Raw genomic sequence first — 13,098 nt, forward strand, 5'->3', positions numbered from 1 at the left:
TGGAATATCTCCATCAGTTCACAAGTGAAGACGAGCATCTAATCATCAGGAAGAGCTGAAATCTGCAAAGACTGAGTTTATTAAAGAGGACAGAGAGAAGATGAGAGATCCAGAACCCTGCAGAATCAAACACACTGAAGATACTGAAGAACTAACAGGTTGGTGTCTATTATTCATTAATAATGCTGATGATTATAAAGCTTCAGGCAGCTTTATATTTTGGTTTGCTGTAACAAGAAAAATATTTAGAGCTGTTGAATAATTTTTGCTGAAGCATCAAATAATTATGGACACTTCCTATGAACTAAGTACTTTTTTTTTTAACAAAATTTATGTTAGATTGAGTCTCCAAGCCAGATAGTTGAGATCCAGTCCCGGATGCCTGTCAGAAAATATCCATTTTGTCTGGAGTCTGAACAAATAGTCAGCAGGGTTGTCGATACCCAAAACCTATTAACATCAAGTCTAAACTATATTAACAATCTTCTATCAACCAAGAAGATGATTGAGCAAAGCCAGAGAAGAGCAGAAGCAGGAGAGAAAGTGATGATAAAAAGGTTTTGAAAAAACCCCTCAAAAATCTAAGTTTATTGAATCTTATGTTTCAGTGCTCAGACTTCATCTGACGAACACAAATCCAACAAGTAGTGTTTTACCAAACACAACAGCATCCCATAAACCTTGAGTTTCCATAAACATTCTCTCTTATCTCTTATTCATACAGACATAAGTTAATGAACCCTTACAATCATCATATTAAACAATGAAAATACATAAGCAAGGAAAATAATAAGAAAATATAAAAAAATGAATGAATAAATTATCAAATAATAAAATGATTTAAATGGTAAATGTTAATGTATTGTTTGATTTAAAAAAATCTAACAATAAATTACATAAATGGCTCATGATTATAAACGAGTAAATGCATAAATTATTATGAATTAATAAAAACAAGAAAATAAAAAGATAACAAATGTATGGTCGCTCTCTTGATGCAACACACAGTTTGTATTTGAGGATCCTCACATCCTTCATGTTGTTGAACAAATATTAAATAGTTCTCCCTGTAAAACATGAGATTTGTGCCTATAATATGTTTTAAATAATTTATAGATCAATGTACCTCATCCATGGAAAGTTTCAGGGAAGTATAATTTATAAAATTACATTAAAATGATCAAAATTGTGTAATGCAATTGTCTACTTTCTGCTGTTCATTTTCATGTCCTTTCACTTTTCTGCTTTTTTTACAGTTAATAAATTTACTGTTTTTACTTTTGTTGCAGAGTTGATTGTAGATAATGAGGAGAAAGAAGAATTGAGTGAATTTGAGGAGAAAAATCATGTCAAAAGTGGAGAAAAACCAAAACAGAAAGATTTAAAGAAAAGAAGAGCCAAGAAATCTTTCACATGCACTCAGTGTGGAAAGAGTTTGACAAGCAAATATTATCTTGATGTTCACATGAGAGTTCATACTGGAGAGAAACCGTACATTTGTGATCAATGCGGGAAGAGTTTCTCACGATCATCAAACCTTAAGATTCACATGAATATCCACACTAGAGAGAAACCTTACACATGCGATCAATGCGGGAAAACATTTTTGTGGGCTTCATACCTGAGCAGACACCTGAGAGTTCATACAAAGGAGAAACCACATTCATGTCATTTGTGTGGAAAGAGTTTTTCATTTCTACAAAATTTAAAAGTACATCAGAAAATACATACTGCTGTGAGAGAGTACATGTGCTTTGAGTGTGAAAAGACTTTTACTACAGCAAACAGTTTAAAACTGCATGAGAGGATCCACACTGGAGATAAACTTTACAAGTGTTCACACTGTGACAAGAGATTCATTCAGTCAGCACATCTGAAAACACACGAGAGGATCCACACTGGAGAGAAACCGTAGATCATCTTCAGATCCAGCACTTTCAGATCTGATGCTGTGTCCTCAACAAATGCAACACAAAAATGAATCCAGCAATAAAATATCGTCTGGATAAATCTGTCCTAACCAGACATTACAAGTGACATGACAAAGAAACATTATCTAAAGTTTTCACAGTGAATAAAGTTCATCTTCATCTTCAAAACCAGCAGATTCGACTGTGAGATTCAGATCAACTCAAAGATGGAGTTCCTACCCAAAGAACAATGTCACAAAGTTATATCCTTGTTTATCATTTTGCTTGATGATATAAATAATATAATTTTACTTACTTCTGGGTTTCATATTATGTTCAGTTGTTTCATATTATGTTCAATATGTTTAATAAGCAGGATTGTAAGAATAGTAATACCATTAAAACCTTACTGATACCTATTATTACTTGTAAGTAGAGAGAGGTCCATCTCATTAGTTTTCACTTTTACTTAGCTCATTTTTGTATTTGCTCTGAGCAATAATTGATTAAATGTTCCCCTTTTTATTAATACATTATCTTTACTTTTAATATTTTATCAACAACTTTTATTGTCTGCTGATTGTATTTGAATCAGGAAAAAGTAATTGTATAATTTCAGTTTTAATATGTAAATGCTATGAAGGATTATTTTTTGTTATTATTTTTTAATAACATAGGGGTTGTCTACATTAGCAGCCCTTCTTCTTCTAGTGGTGGGCGGATCAATCCTAATATCGATAGTATCGATACCAGCTTTGGCAGAGGCGGACAAAGTACACAACTTCATTACTTGAGTGAAGTACAGATAACTACTGGTCAAATACTACACTACAAGTGAAAGTTGTAAAGACAGATTTTTACTTAAGAAAAAGTACGAAAGTATATGCTTTTAAAAGTACTTAAGAAATTAAAATCTGGAAAAGCGGCAGGTCCCGACGGCTATCCGGCCGAGTTTTACAAGAGGTTTTCTGCCAAGCTAGCACCTCTGTTGTGTAAGGTATTTGAGGAGGCCCGTGTTTCAAACTCTCTCCCCCTATCCATGACAAAGTCTGTCATATCGGTCCTTCTTAAAAAGGATACATTACTTGAGTGAAGTACAGATAACTACTGGTCAAATACTACTCCACTATAAGTGAAAGTTGTAAAGACATGTTTTTACTTAAGAAAAAGTATGAAAGTACATGCTTTTAAAAGTACTAAAGAAATTAAAATCTGGAAAAGCAGCAGGTCCCGACGGCTATCCGACCGAGTTTTACAAGAGGTTTTCTGCCAAGCTAGCACCTCTGTTGTGTAAGGTATCTGAGGAGGCCCGTGTTTCAAACTCTCTCCCCCATCCATGACAAAACCTGTCATATCGGTCCTTCTTAAAAAGGATAAGGGTCCGCTTAAGTGTGAATCTTATCATCCGATCAGTTTACTTTGCTGTGACTATAAGATCCTGGCTAAAGTGCTGGCAATCAGAATTGAACCAGTCATGAGAAAGGTAATTCACCCAGATCAAACTGGTTTTATTGCTGGGAGGCAGTTATCTTACAATCTTCGTCGCTTATTTAATGTTATCTACTCACCCAAAAACAATATTAATCCAGAAATCTTAATATCTTTAAATGCTCACAAAGCATTTGATAAAACTGAATATGTTTATTTACTCGCAACACTTAGAAGGTTCGGCTTCGGCCCCGTATTCTGTTCTTGGATCAAAATTCTATATACTAGGCCTCAAGCATCCATTCAAACAAATAATATAATTTCTAAGTGCTTTCCACTTTCTAGGGGGACAAGACAGGGTTGCCCTCTGTCCCCCCTGCTTTTCGATATTGCCATCGAACCTCTCGCAATCTGTTCAATAGTCATTTTAAAACAGCACTGGACAAAGCCAAGTGAGACATGGTGCGGTGGTCAATCCTTCCTTTATCTTTGGCTGGGAAGATCAACTCCATTAAAATGACAATATTACCAAGATTCTTGTTCTTATTTCAGACCGTGCCTGTTTTTATTCCCAAATCATTTTTCAGATATCTGAATAATTGTATTTCCATGTTTCTTTGGGATTAAAAAATTCCTTGCATAAGAAAAGAATATCTGGAAAGAAAGCAGGAAGAGGGTGGATTGGCAATGCCAAATTTTTTATATTACTACTGGGCAGCCAACCTACACAAACTGATATTTTGGCTTTCTGATTTATCGAGTGATGAAGCTCCAATTTGGTTACTGATGAACAGAACATGTGTAATCCAGTATCTCTACGTTCACTGCTCTGTGCTCCAATCCCAGTGAGCAAACACTATTCTACAAATAGCCCAGTTGTCTGTGGATCACTCAGAATATGGTCACAGTAAACAAGCGTTGCCTTCTGCCCCTATTCTGTTGAATCCTTTGTTTCCTCCTCTTATAGATTCAGCATTTCAATTGTGGTCTAGAAACGGAATTAGTTGTGTTAAGGACCTTTTCTCACCCAAAAACAATATTAATCCAGAAATCTTAATATCTTTAGATGCTCACAAAGCATTTGATAGAATTTAATATGTTTATTTACTCGCAACACTGGGAAGGTTTGGCTTTGGCCCCGTATTCTGTTCTTGGATCAAAATTCTATATACTAGGCCTCAAGCATCCATTCAAACAAATAATATAATTTCTAAGTGCTTTCCACTTTCTAGGGGGACAAGACAGGGTTGCCCTCTGTCCCCCCTGCTTTTCGATATTGCCATCGAACCTCTCGCAATCTTGTTAAGGAATACAGATGGCTTGCCCGGAATAGTAAGGGAGGGACACAAGCATAAGCTTCTGCTTTATGCGGACGCTCTCCTCCTCTTCCTATCTAATCCAGATTCCTCTATACCGAAAGCCCTTACAATTATTTCAGATTTTGGAAATGTTTCGGGATACAAAATTAACTTGCAAAGAGTCTTATTTTCCCTATTAATCAAAGAGCACAACAAATGTCTTTCCAATCCTTCCCATTCTCAGTAAGCTATGATACATTTCTCTATCTAGGTGTGAGTGTAACACGCAGATATAAGCCAAGCAAGACATGGTGCGGTGGTCAATCCTTCCTTTATCTTTGGCTGGGAAGATCAACTCCATTAAAATGACAATATTATCACGATTCTTGTTCTTATTTCAGACCGTGCCTGTTTTTATTTCCAAATCATTTTTCAAATATCTGAATAGTTGTATTTCCATGTTTTTTTGGGATAAAAAAAAATCCTCGCATAACAAAAGAATATCTGGAAAGAAAGAAGGAAGAGGGTGGATTGGCAATGCCAACATTTTTATATTACTACTGGGCAGCCAACCTACACAAACTGATATTTTGGCTTTCTGATTTATCGAGTGATGAAGCTCCAATTTGGTTACTGATGGAACAGAACATGTCTAATCCAGTATCTCTACGTTCACTGCTCTGTGATCCAATCCCAGTGAGCACACACTATTCTACGAATAGCCCAGTTGTCTGTGGATCACTCAGAATATGGTCACAGTTCAGACTTTACTTCAATAGTAAACAAGCGTTGCCTTCTGCCCCTATTCTCTTGAATCCTTTGTTTCCTCCTCTTATAGATTTAGCATTTCAATTGTGGTCTAGAAACAGAATTAGTTGTGTTAAGGACCTTTTTAAAGACAGCATATTTATTTCATTCCAACAGCTAAGAACGGATTTTGAGATCCCTCAGTCTAATTTTGTAGGTACTTACAGGTCCGTAGCTTCATTAAAAACACTTCTCTCCCTCCTTGAACCAACCTGAAGGGGGCTGGATAGATGAGTTGTTAAATATGGACCCTTTTTGAAGGGGTATGTTGTCTATTCTATATGAGGTTATTCAAAGAACCGCCTCCCCATCTCTAGACAATATAAGGAGGCAATGGGAGGAGGAACTGGGAATAGAAATATCAGATACAGCCTGGCAGTGGGCAATAGAATTGGTACACTCATCTTCTGTATGTATTAGACATGGACTTCTACAATTCAAAGTGCTTCATAGGCTCCATCTGTCTAGGAGCAAGCTGACTAAGATGTATCCAGGGTCAGATTCAGATTACCACATCATGGTTCAGTTTGAATATGGTTTTAAAGTTATTTTTGACTGTTCCTGGTTAGGAAGAGTCTGTTGTTTGAGAGATGTGGTGTGTTTTGATTACAAGAGGTTGGATTATTAATTATCAGCCAACTTCAGCTATGGACAGTTTGGACATTGATGTACAACAGATAAGACTTTCGCACACATCACCTTTCACATGACAAAATCCTACAATCTTACAATGCTTTGTTTGCTTTCCTGGTTTTTTTTTATTTACATTTTTGGCTGTATGTAACTGTATTTACCTGAATTGAATGTTTTCTATTTTGTATTTAATAAATCTATTGATTTGAAATCCCTTTTGACTACTGTACATTTTTGACAATATAGACATTAGTTATGTGGTGACTGCATCCATTTCAGGTGTGTAATAACTGTTTTTCCCAAAATACTTAATTTATAGTAGCTGAAAGTATTTAAAAATGAAACGGATGTATTGTTATAGATCAGGGGTGCATCCTGTTCCTGGAGATCTACCTTCCTACAGATTTCAGTTCCAACCCTGATTAAACAAACCTGTCTGTAATTATCAAGTGCTCCTTCAGATCCTAATTAGTTGGTTCAGTTGTGTTTGATCAGGACCATGTTGGGCACCCCTGTTGTAGATTAGTAGTGTGGGCTAAGTGAGGGCTGCCTGTGCAGGTCCAGCACTAAGGGGCCAACGTTTTGCCAATGAGAAAAATCTCAGAGGTCCTGTGCTGGCAGCCCACTGGGGGCCCTTAGGCTAGCCCTAAGTGGGCCCATAAAGGGCCAGTGCAGGGTTGGGCAACCTGGGGTGTTTACGCAGTTGGTTAGAGCAGTGCTGATTGGGGACAACGAAGGTGCGCTCACTCTATTGGTTAGTAAGACTGCAACTCAAGGTTGGCAGTCATGCATATGCTCTGGAACAGAGTAATATTGCGTCCATATCGCAGACTTTGCGATTAGGAAATCCGCTGTGGGCCTGCATGGGCTTGCCCACACGAAACCCACATAGGGCCCACAAAGGGAAAAACTGCTGTGGGCCCCACATGGGCTAACCCACATGGGGCCCACGTGGGTTTAGTGTGGGTTTGCTCTGCCCACACTGTCCCACAGAAAACCCGCAGTGGGCCCGCGCGGGCATGTTTGCTGGGAAGTGGGCGGGCAATATGCTAATGCTTCATGTTGACGTCAATATTTAAAAAAAACGATTTGTTTCAATGATTCAAAGTAGGGCTGCACGATTAATCGCATGCGATATTTAACGCGAATCTTGTCAGAAAGCCGGTTCTGTAATCAGCGGTAAATCTCCATCACCTGCGTGCCTTCACATTGAGACGGAAAGGTACTTTTCAAAAATCCATAATAGGGGCACTTTAAATTAGCCAACACGGCTGGTCAGGCTTTGCAGTTAGCTAATGTTAGCATGACTCTAACCTTAACATTAACGTTGCAATACACGGTACAACGTTTGCAAATACCAATAAATATGACACTCACCTCGAAAAAATATCAGCTTTTTTCTTTTTTCTCTGAAGGCGTTTTTCGGTTGAAGAGTCCGATGGTCCAATAACGCAGTTTTCTCGAGTTTTCTGTGAGGACAGCTCGCGCACTAACAGCGTACACCTGACCTGCACACTGATAGGCGCGTTGTAGTGCTCTGGTCAAATGTAGTTCCTGGTCAGAAACACATTTTAATAGGAACTGCTTGCTCATGGTCAGAATTGTTGGGTCTCTGTAAATAATTGTATGTATAGTACGGTCTAGACCACAGACGTGCATTGTTAGCGTTAACTAAATTGGCCAACGCGGCTGGTGAGGCTTTGAAGTTAGCTAATGTTAGCATTACTCTAACCTTAACATTCACGACGCAAAACACGGTACAACGTTTGCAAAATACCAATAAAAATTCCCCCCGACAAGTAACTCGATGTTAATAGCCTATTTCTGTGGCAGTTGGCGATATGACTAATGTTAGCATGACTCTAACCTTAACATTAACGTTCCAAAACACGGTATAACGTTTGCAAATACCAATAAATATGACACTCACCTCGAAAATTATCAGCTTTTTTCTCTTTTCTTTGAAGGCGGTTTTGGTTGAAGAGTCCAACGGTCCAATGATGCAGTTTTCTCGAGTTTTCTGTGAGGACAGCTCGCGCACTAACAGCGTACACCTGACCTGCACACTGATAGTCTCGTTGGGTTGCTACGTGAGGCACCTCAGCCAATCATACAATGTCCTCTGGTCTCCTTCTTTCCCTGCGTGCCGCCAAATCAGCGCCACAGAGATTTAGAGTGTTTTGTACATACTGTATTTTCATTTTTTTTTTTGTACGTACTGTATTTTTTTTAATTATCTTTGTTATTATTCCAATAAAAAAAGATTATTTGTGTTCTACTTGAAGCAGCGCTGCGCAGACCGATCGGTGTCAAGTTGAGTTTTCATGAGCATTATAATTAAATTAAACCAGCACTTAAACAGAAAATGCAACTGCTTCAGGCAACTGTAACTTACTGTAGCCTATTAATTCATAAAACCGATCTCAGCAACTGTCAACATTAGACTATTGTTACTGTATAGCAGTTTCTATGTCACACATGCAGTTAGAATGAACAGATTGGTTAGCATTGTCTGTGGCAGACTTCACTGAGTCAGGGCAACATAATTCAATAAACAAGAAGTTAATAAGTGATTTAAATCGTAAAGAAAACAATGTCTTTTTGCTCTAGTAAAAATACTGAATGAATTTGCCTTTTTTGAATGCCTTGAATCATTGATTCACTGACCCATTCATAAAAATAAGTTTCTTCGTTTCTGAATGAATCAGCCGTTTTGAAGGACTCGACTGAATAAAGGACTCAACAACTCAGTCATTAAGACAGTGGCTTGCTGCCACCTACTGGTTTTGTTGGTCTCATTTTTAAAGGTATCAGTCATATCTCCGTGTTCTAAATTTTATATTTTAAAATATTCTCATAATATTATTTATGCAATTTGTAAGTGCAAATTTAAATTAATTATACTTGTCAGTTAAAAAAAATTTTTTTTGTTACTAATCTCTCTGCTATGCCCTGGATAGAACCTATCCTATGAGTGATTGTCATTGGTGATTACAAATATGAAATTTAATCGTAAACTTGGCAGACAATTTTAGAGAATTTGATGTTTCCCCATTCAAAGAGATAGGCGCTGAATTTGCATGCCCGAGAGGTGTTTCAAAGATGGACAAAAGTGTAATGACTTAATCATACAATGGCTTCTGGTCTCCTTCCTTGCCTACCACCAAAGCCGCAGAGTTAAAGTTAGCTGTTTACGCTTTTTTGGCTAAAGGTTGCAGGCTTGCCTTCCAGTGGATTTGGCTACGTGCTCTGGTCAAATGTAGTTCAGGGTCAAAAAACATTTTAATACGAAATGCTTGCTCATGGTCAGAATTGTTGGGTCTCTGTAAATAAGATATGGTTTAGATAGGCACAAGCTGTTTTGAATCACTTTTTTTCTGAGGTCAAAGGTCTCATGTGGGGGCCCTGGAATATTTCCTTATGGGGGCCTTGGGGGCAAAAAAAAAATCTTCAAGAAATAGACTGTATTTTAATGTTGTTTTAACCCTTTCCCCAACTAAACTAAGAGAGAGCTAAAGAACCTTTAAAGAGCTATACAGGGGCTTAAAGGTTTTACGGTATGGTGCTATAGCACCTCATCGACTCCAAAGAACCGCTGAAGGGGCTTAACAGGTTCTTTATATGGTAGTGATGCTATATAGCACCTCAACCACTCCAAAGAACCGCTGAAGAACCATACAGGGGCTTAACAGGTTCTTTATATGGTAGTGGTGCTATATAGCACCTTAACCACTCCAAAGAACCGCTGAAGAACCGCTGAAGAACCTTTTTTTTTTAGAGTGTGCTGTAAAGCACCACAATATGCGTGTCTAATCTAAATAGTTTGATTTTCTAATAACTATGTCCTAAAGGCATGCAGCATTATTTTTTTCCTCTTGATTTATCATAAACTTGACATAAGTTGTTTTCTCGTGATCTAGACATAACAAAATAGCTGGTAATAACACTTACCAGTAATATAAAATAATAACGCTTGACTTCTTCTTAGGGCTTTTCTGATTGGATAGTTAAAAACAGCTATCCCGGAGTGAACACGCCCTCTAAAAGTTGGCTTACCCACCGCCAATAAACGCTACAAGAAGAAGAAGAAGAAGAAGAAGAAAACGCCAACTTTGCCAGACTTTTGTTCCACACTCCAGTCCAGCAGGTGGCGGTAAAGCACCTATTAGCTGGTTTGCCAACCGCCAAAAACGCTTAAGAAGAAGAAGAAACGCCCTCTTTTTTGTTCTACTTGAGCTCGACGGCTGAAGTCCTGGATTCAGTGAGAGCTGAGTAGCAAATCACTTTCAGGAGGAACCCTGAACAAAGAGTCATCAAAGCTTTCCTACGCAGCTGCAGTGATCTTCTGAGGAGAGGTGAGCAGCTCACGGTATTTCTCTTATTTAAACAACTGTAAAACACACTTTACACAGTATGTTTGCAACAATAAACGAGTATGTTTCTGTCTTGTTTTCATCGAGTAAGCTGTTTGTGTTTTCTGACTTAGACATTTAGAGCAGCAGGCAGTAAGTAGGCCTATGTGAGGAAAACATACGGAGTTCATTAAGAACTGAGCGATTTTATGTTGTTGTATGTTCGTGTAAATGTTTGTTTTGATGTTTGCAGTGATAATGTTGCTGTTAATCTCGTGATCTGTGAGGGGAATGAATGCAACCCAATTTAAAGTAGTGCTGCTGCGATTTTATTGATAATGTTATTTCTCATTTGAGATTTTTCTTTGGCAGATCAGATCTGTTTGCAAGATAAAGTTAGTTTTAAGTTCTATATTCCATGGATAATAGCGTTGTTTAAGGGACCGTCTGCAAATTCCAGTGAAAAACCGTAAACAATGCCCAATCATTCTTTCAAATGAATGATTTTACAAGGTTGTAGTAAATGCAAGCTGACTTACTGAAAGTGAGCTGCAACAATTGGAAAGTTAGTGTACTTGTATAAATACGGGTGATTGAGGTAAATAGTTGAGTGTGACACAATACATGTGACATTTTTCCAATACCTCTCGTCTTACATTTACATTTACATTTAGTCATTTAGCAGACGCTTTTATCCAAAGCGACTTACAATTGGGGGATACATAAAGCGATTCTTCTTAAAGAGGCAAACAGACACAGGAAGTGGTTGTAATACCAAGTTCTTAGACATTGTTCAAATAAGTACAAGCTAGAAAGAGTTCCAATTGTTAGAAATGAGCAGACCAGTGCCCCCACCCCGGCCAACCTGACGGCGGGTATGAGAGAAAGAGAAATTGTTAGAGAGAGCCGCTGGGGTTGCTGAGTCTTCTGGACGAATCCAGGTCTCAGTCAAGCCCAAGATGCTAAGTGTGGAGTTTAAAGAAAAAGAAGAAATGAAGTCTGCTTTGTTGACAGCTGACTGACAATTCCAGAGACCCACTCGTCTTAAGTCAGTCGGGACACTAGCAATGTACTACAGACCTTTGAATGGAAAATTATTTTGGTGAATTATAATAATTAAAGAAATCAACTGTAGTAAGTCATTCTTATTTCTAGGAACCTTCAACAAGTTTGTATGTTAATAGGCTACTACTTGGGCAATTTCAACATTTAAAAGAAAATTTGAACTGTGAGACGGTCTCTTAGGCATCATGTGGCGTTATAACGAGTCAAAGCATTCTCAGGTGTAAATATACAGCTATAATGCACCTTGGCTGTAGTCATGGGCTGGTATGAGATTGTGACGGTATGATAACCTTAATCAAAAATATCACAGTTTCATGGTATCACACTATTGCAGGTACAGCTCTAAAATGTGTTATTTTTAAACGTCTTGGTTAAAGGTGAAGTAGGAGATATTGGAAAATGCTAACTTTAGCCTGATAGCACTGAAAGCAAACGTCCCACCCTCCCTGCAAATCGCCATCCAAAGCCACGCCCCCTGAACTCATATACACGCACACACAGACCAGACGACCAGAGACAACATTACTACAATACATCAGTAGGGTTGGGCGATATGGCCTAAAACAATTTGCGATTTAAATCGATTTTTCCCCCCTACTTAAAATCAATCTGCAGATGACAAAGAAATTGTTCAAAACAAGTTTTAACTTTATTTTGTTTTGATTTTCCTTTCTGGGATTTGATCTGGATTTCCCCCTTGGGGTTAAAGTGCAAACAGAAACAACAAGCCAAAAAGACAAGATGGCAGGCCCTGCCATTGTAAACGGTGAAAATGCAACATAACGTAACATAGCATAAAATGTAAAAGTCAAAGTCAATCAGAGAGACACTTTTACCGCGAAGTAGGGCTGCACGATAAATCACATGCGATATTTAATGCGCATCTTGTCAGAAAGCCGGTTCTGTAATCAGCGGTAAATCTCCATCACGTGCGTGCTTTCACATTGAGCAGCATTAACTACACAGAGCCGTTGTTCACGGATGAGCTGCGCAAAAAATCGCGTGAATATGAACGTGGTTTTGCGCATCTCGTCAGATGATCACTGGGAGGAGGCACATAATCAGCTTCAATTTCAACACTCAGCTCACTGGGCGGATGCGCGTCAGTTTCACTCTCCATTGTTTTCACTCTCTCATGCCCTGTATGGCCCCTCTTCTGATTATCCTGAATTTCTCCTCTTGGATGCCAGTTGGAAGGCATACAATCAGCGGATGTGTCTTCCTTTTGAATAATTGTTCTCTTGTGCCTCCTGTTGTATCGCCACACAACATAAAGCCATTGTCTATTGTTTTGTGTGTTTTGACCAAAAATGTTAGTAGACAGTGTATGCCAGATCGGTGCCGTCTGAGTTGTGTCTTTCTGATATATGTTTGCTGTCTTAAAAAACTTAACAAGTACCTCTTTACCTCCAGCTGCTGTCCACATGTCTCTTCTAGCAGCCCCTTTTCCCCTTTTTGTTTTTGCCATGATTATAGAAATTCCACTGTTTAGTAGTTCACTTTCTCAATAAAACTGAAACACTGCTTGTGGCACCTTTGTAACCATGGCCTAAATTTTGATATGATTTGTAGCAGGTGAGCCAGTTGTGTGCATTACAGGAGATG

At 38.3% G+C, this 13,098-nt stretch overlaps 1 protein-coding gene across 1 annotated transcript; it reads left to right on the plus strand.

The window, feature by feature from the left end:
• Nucleotides 1-91: 91 nt before the first annotated feature.
• On the plus strand, nt 92-1,900 carry LOC107684863 (gastrula zinc finger protein XlCGF49.1-like; the record flags this gene model as incomplete). The annotated part of the gene is made up of 2 exons (XM_016481235.1): nt 92-158; nt 1,290-1,900. Coding segments are annotated over 2 exons (678 nt in total), but the record flags the coding sequence as incomplete, so codon positions are not given.
• Nucleotides 1,901-13,098: the final 11,198 nt, after the last annotated feature.

This window comes from Sinocyclocheilus anshuiensis, unplaced genomic scaffold (genome assembly GCF_001515605.1).
Source record: "Sinocyclocheilus anshuiensis isolate Anshui unplaced genomic scaffold, SAMN03320099.WGS_v1.1 scaffold717, whole genome shotgun sequence".
NCBI classification, from domain to species: domain Eukaryota; kingdom Metazoa; phylum Chordata; class Actinopteri; order Cypriniformes; family Cyprinidae; genus Sinocyclocheilus; species Sinocyclocheilus anshuiensis.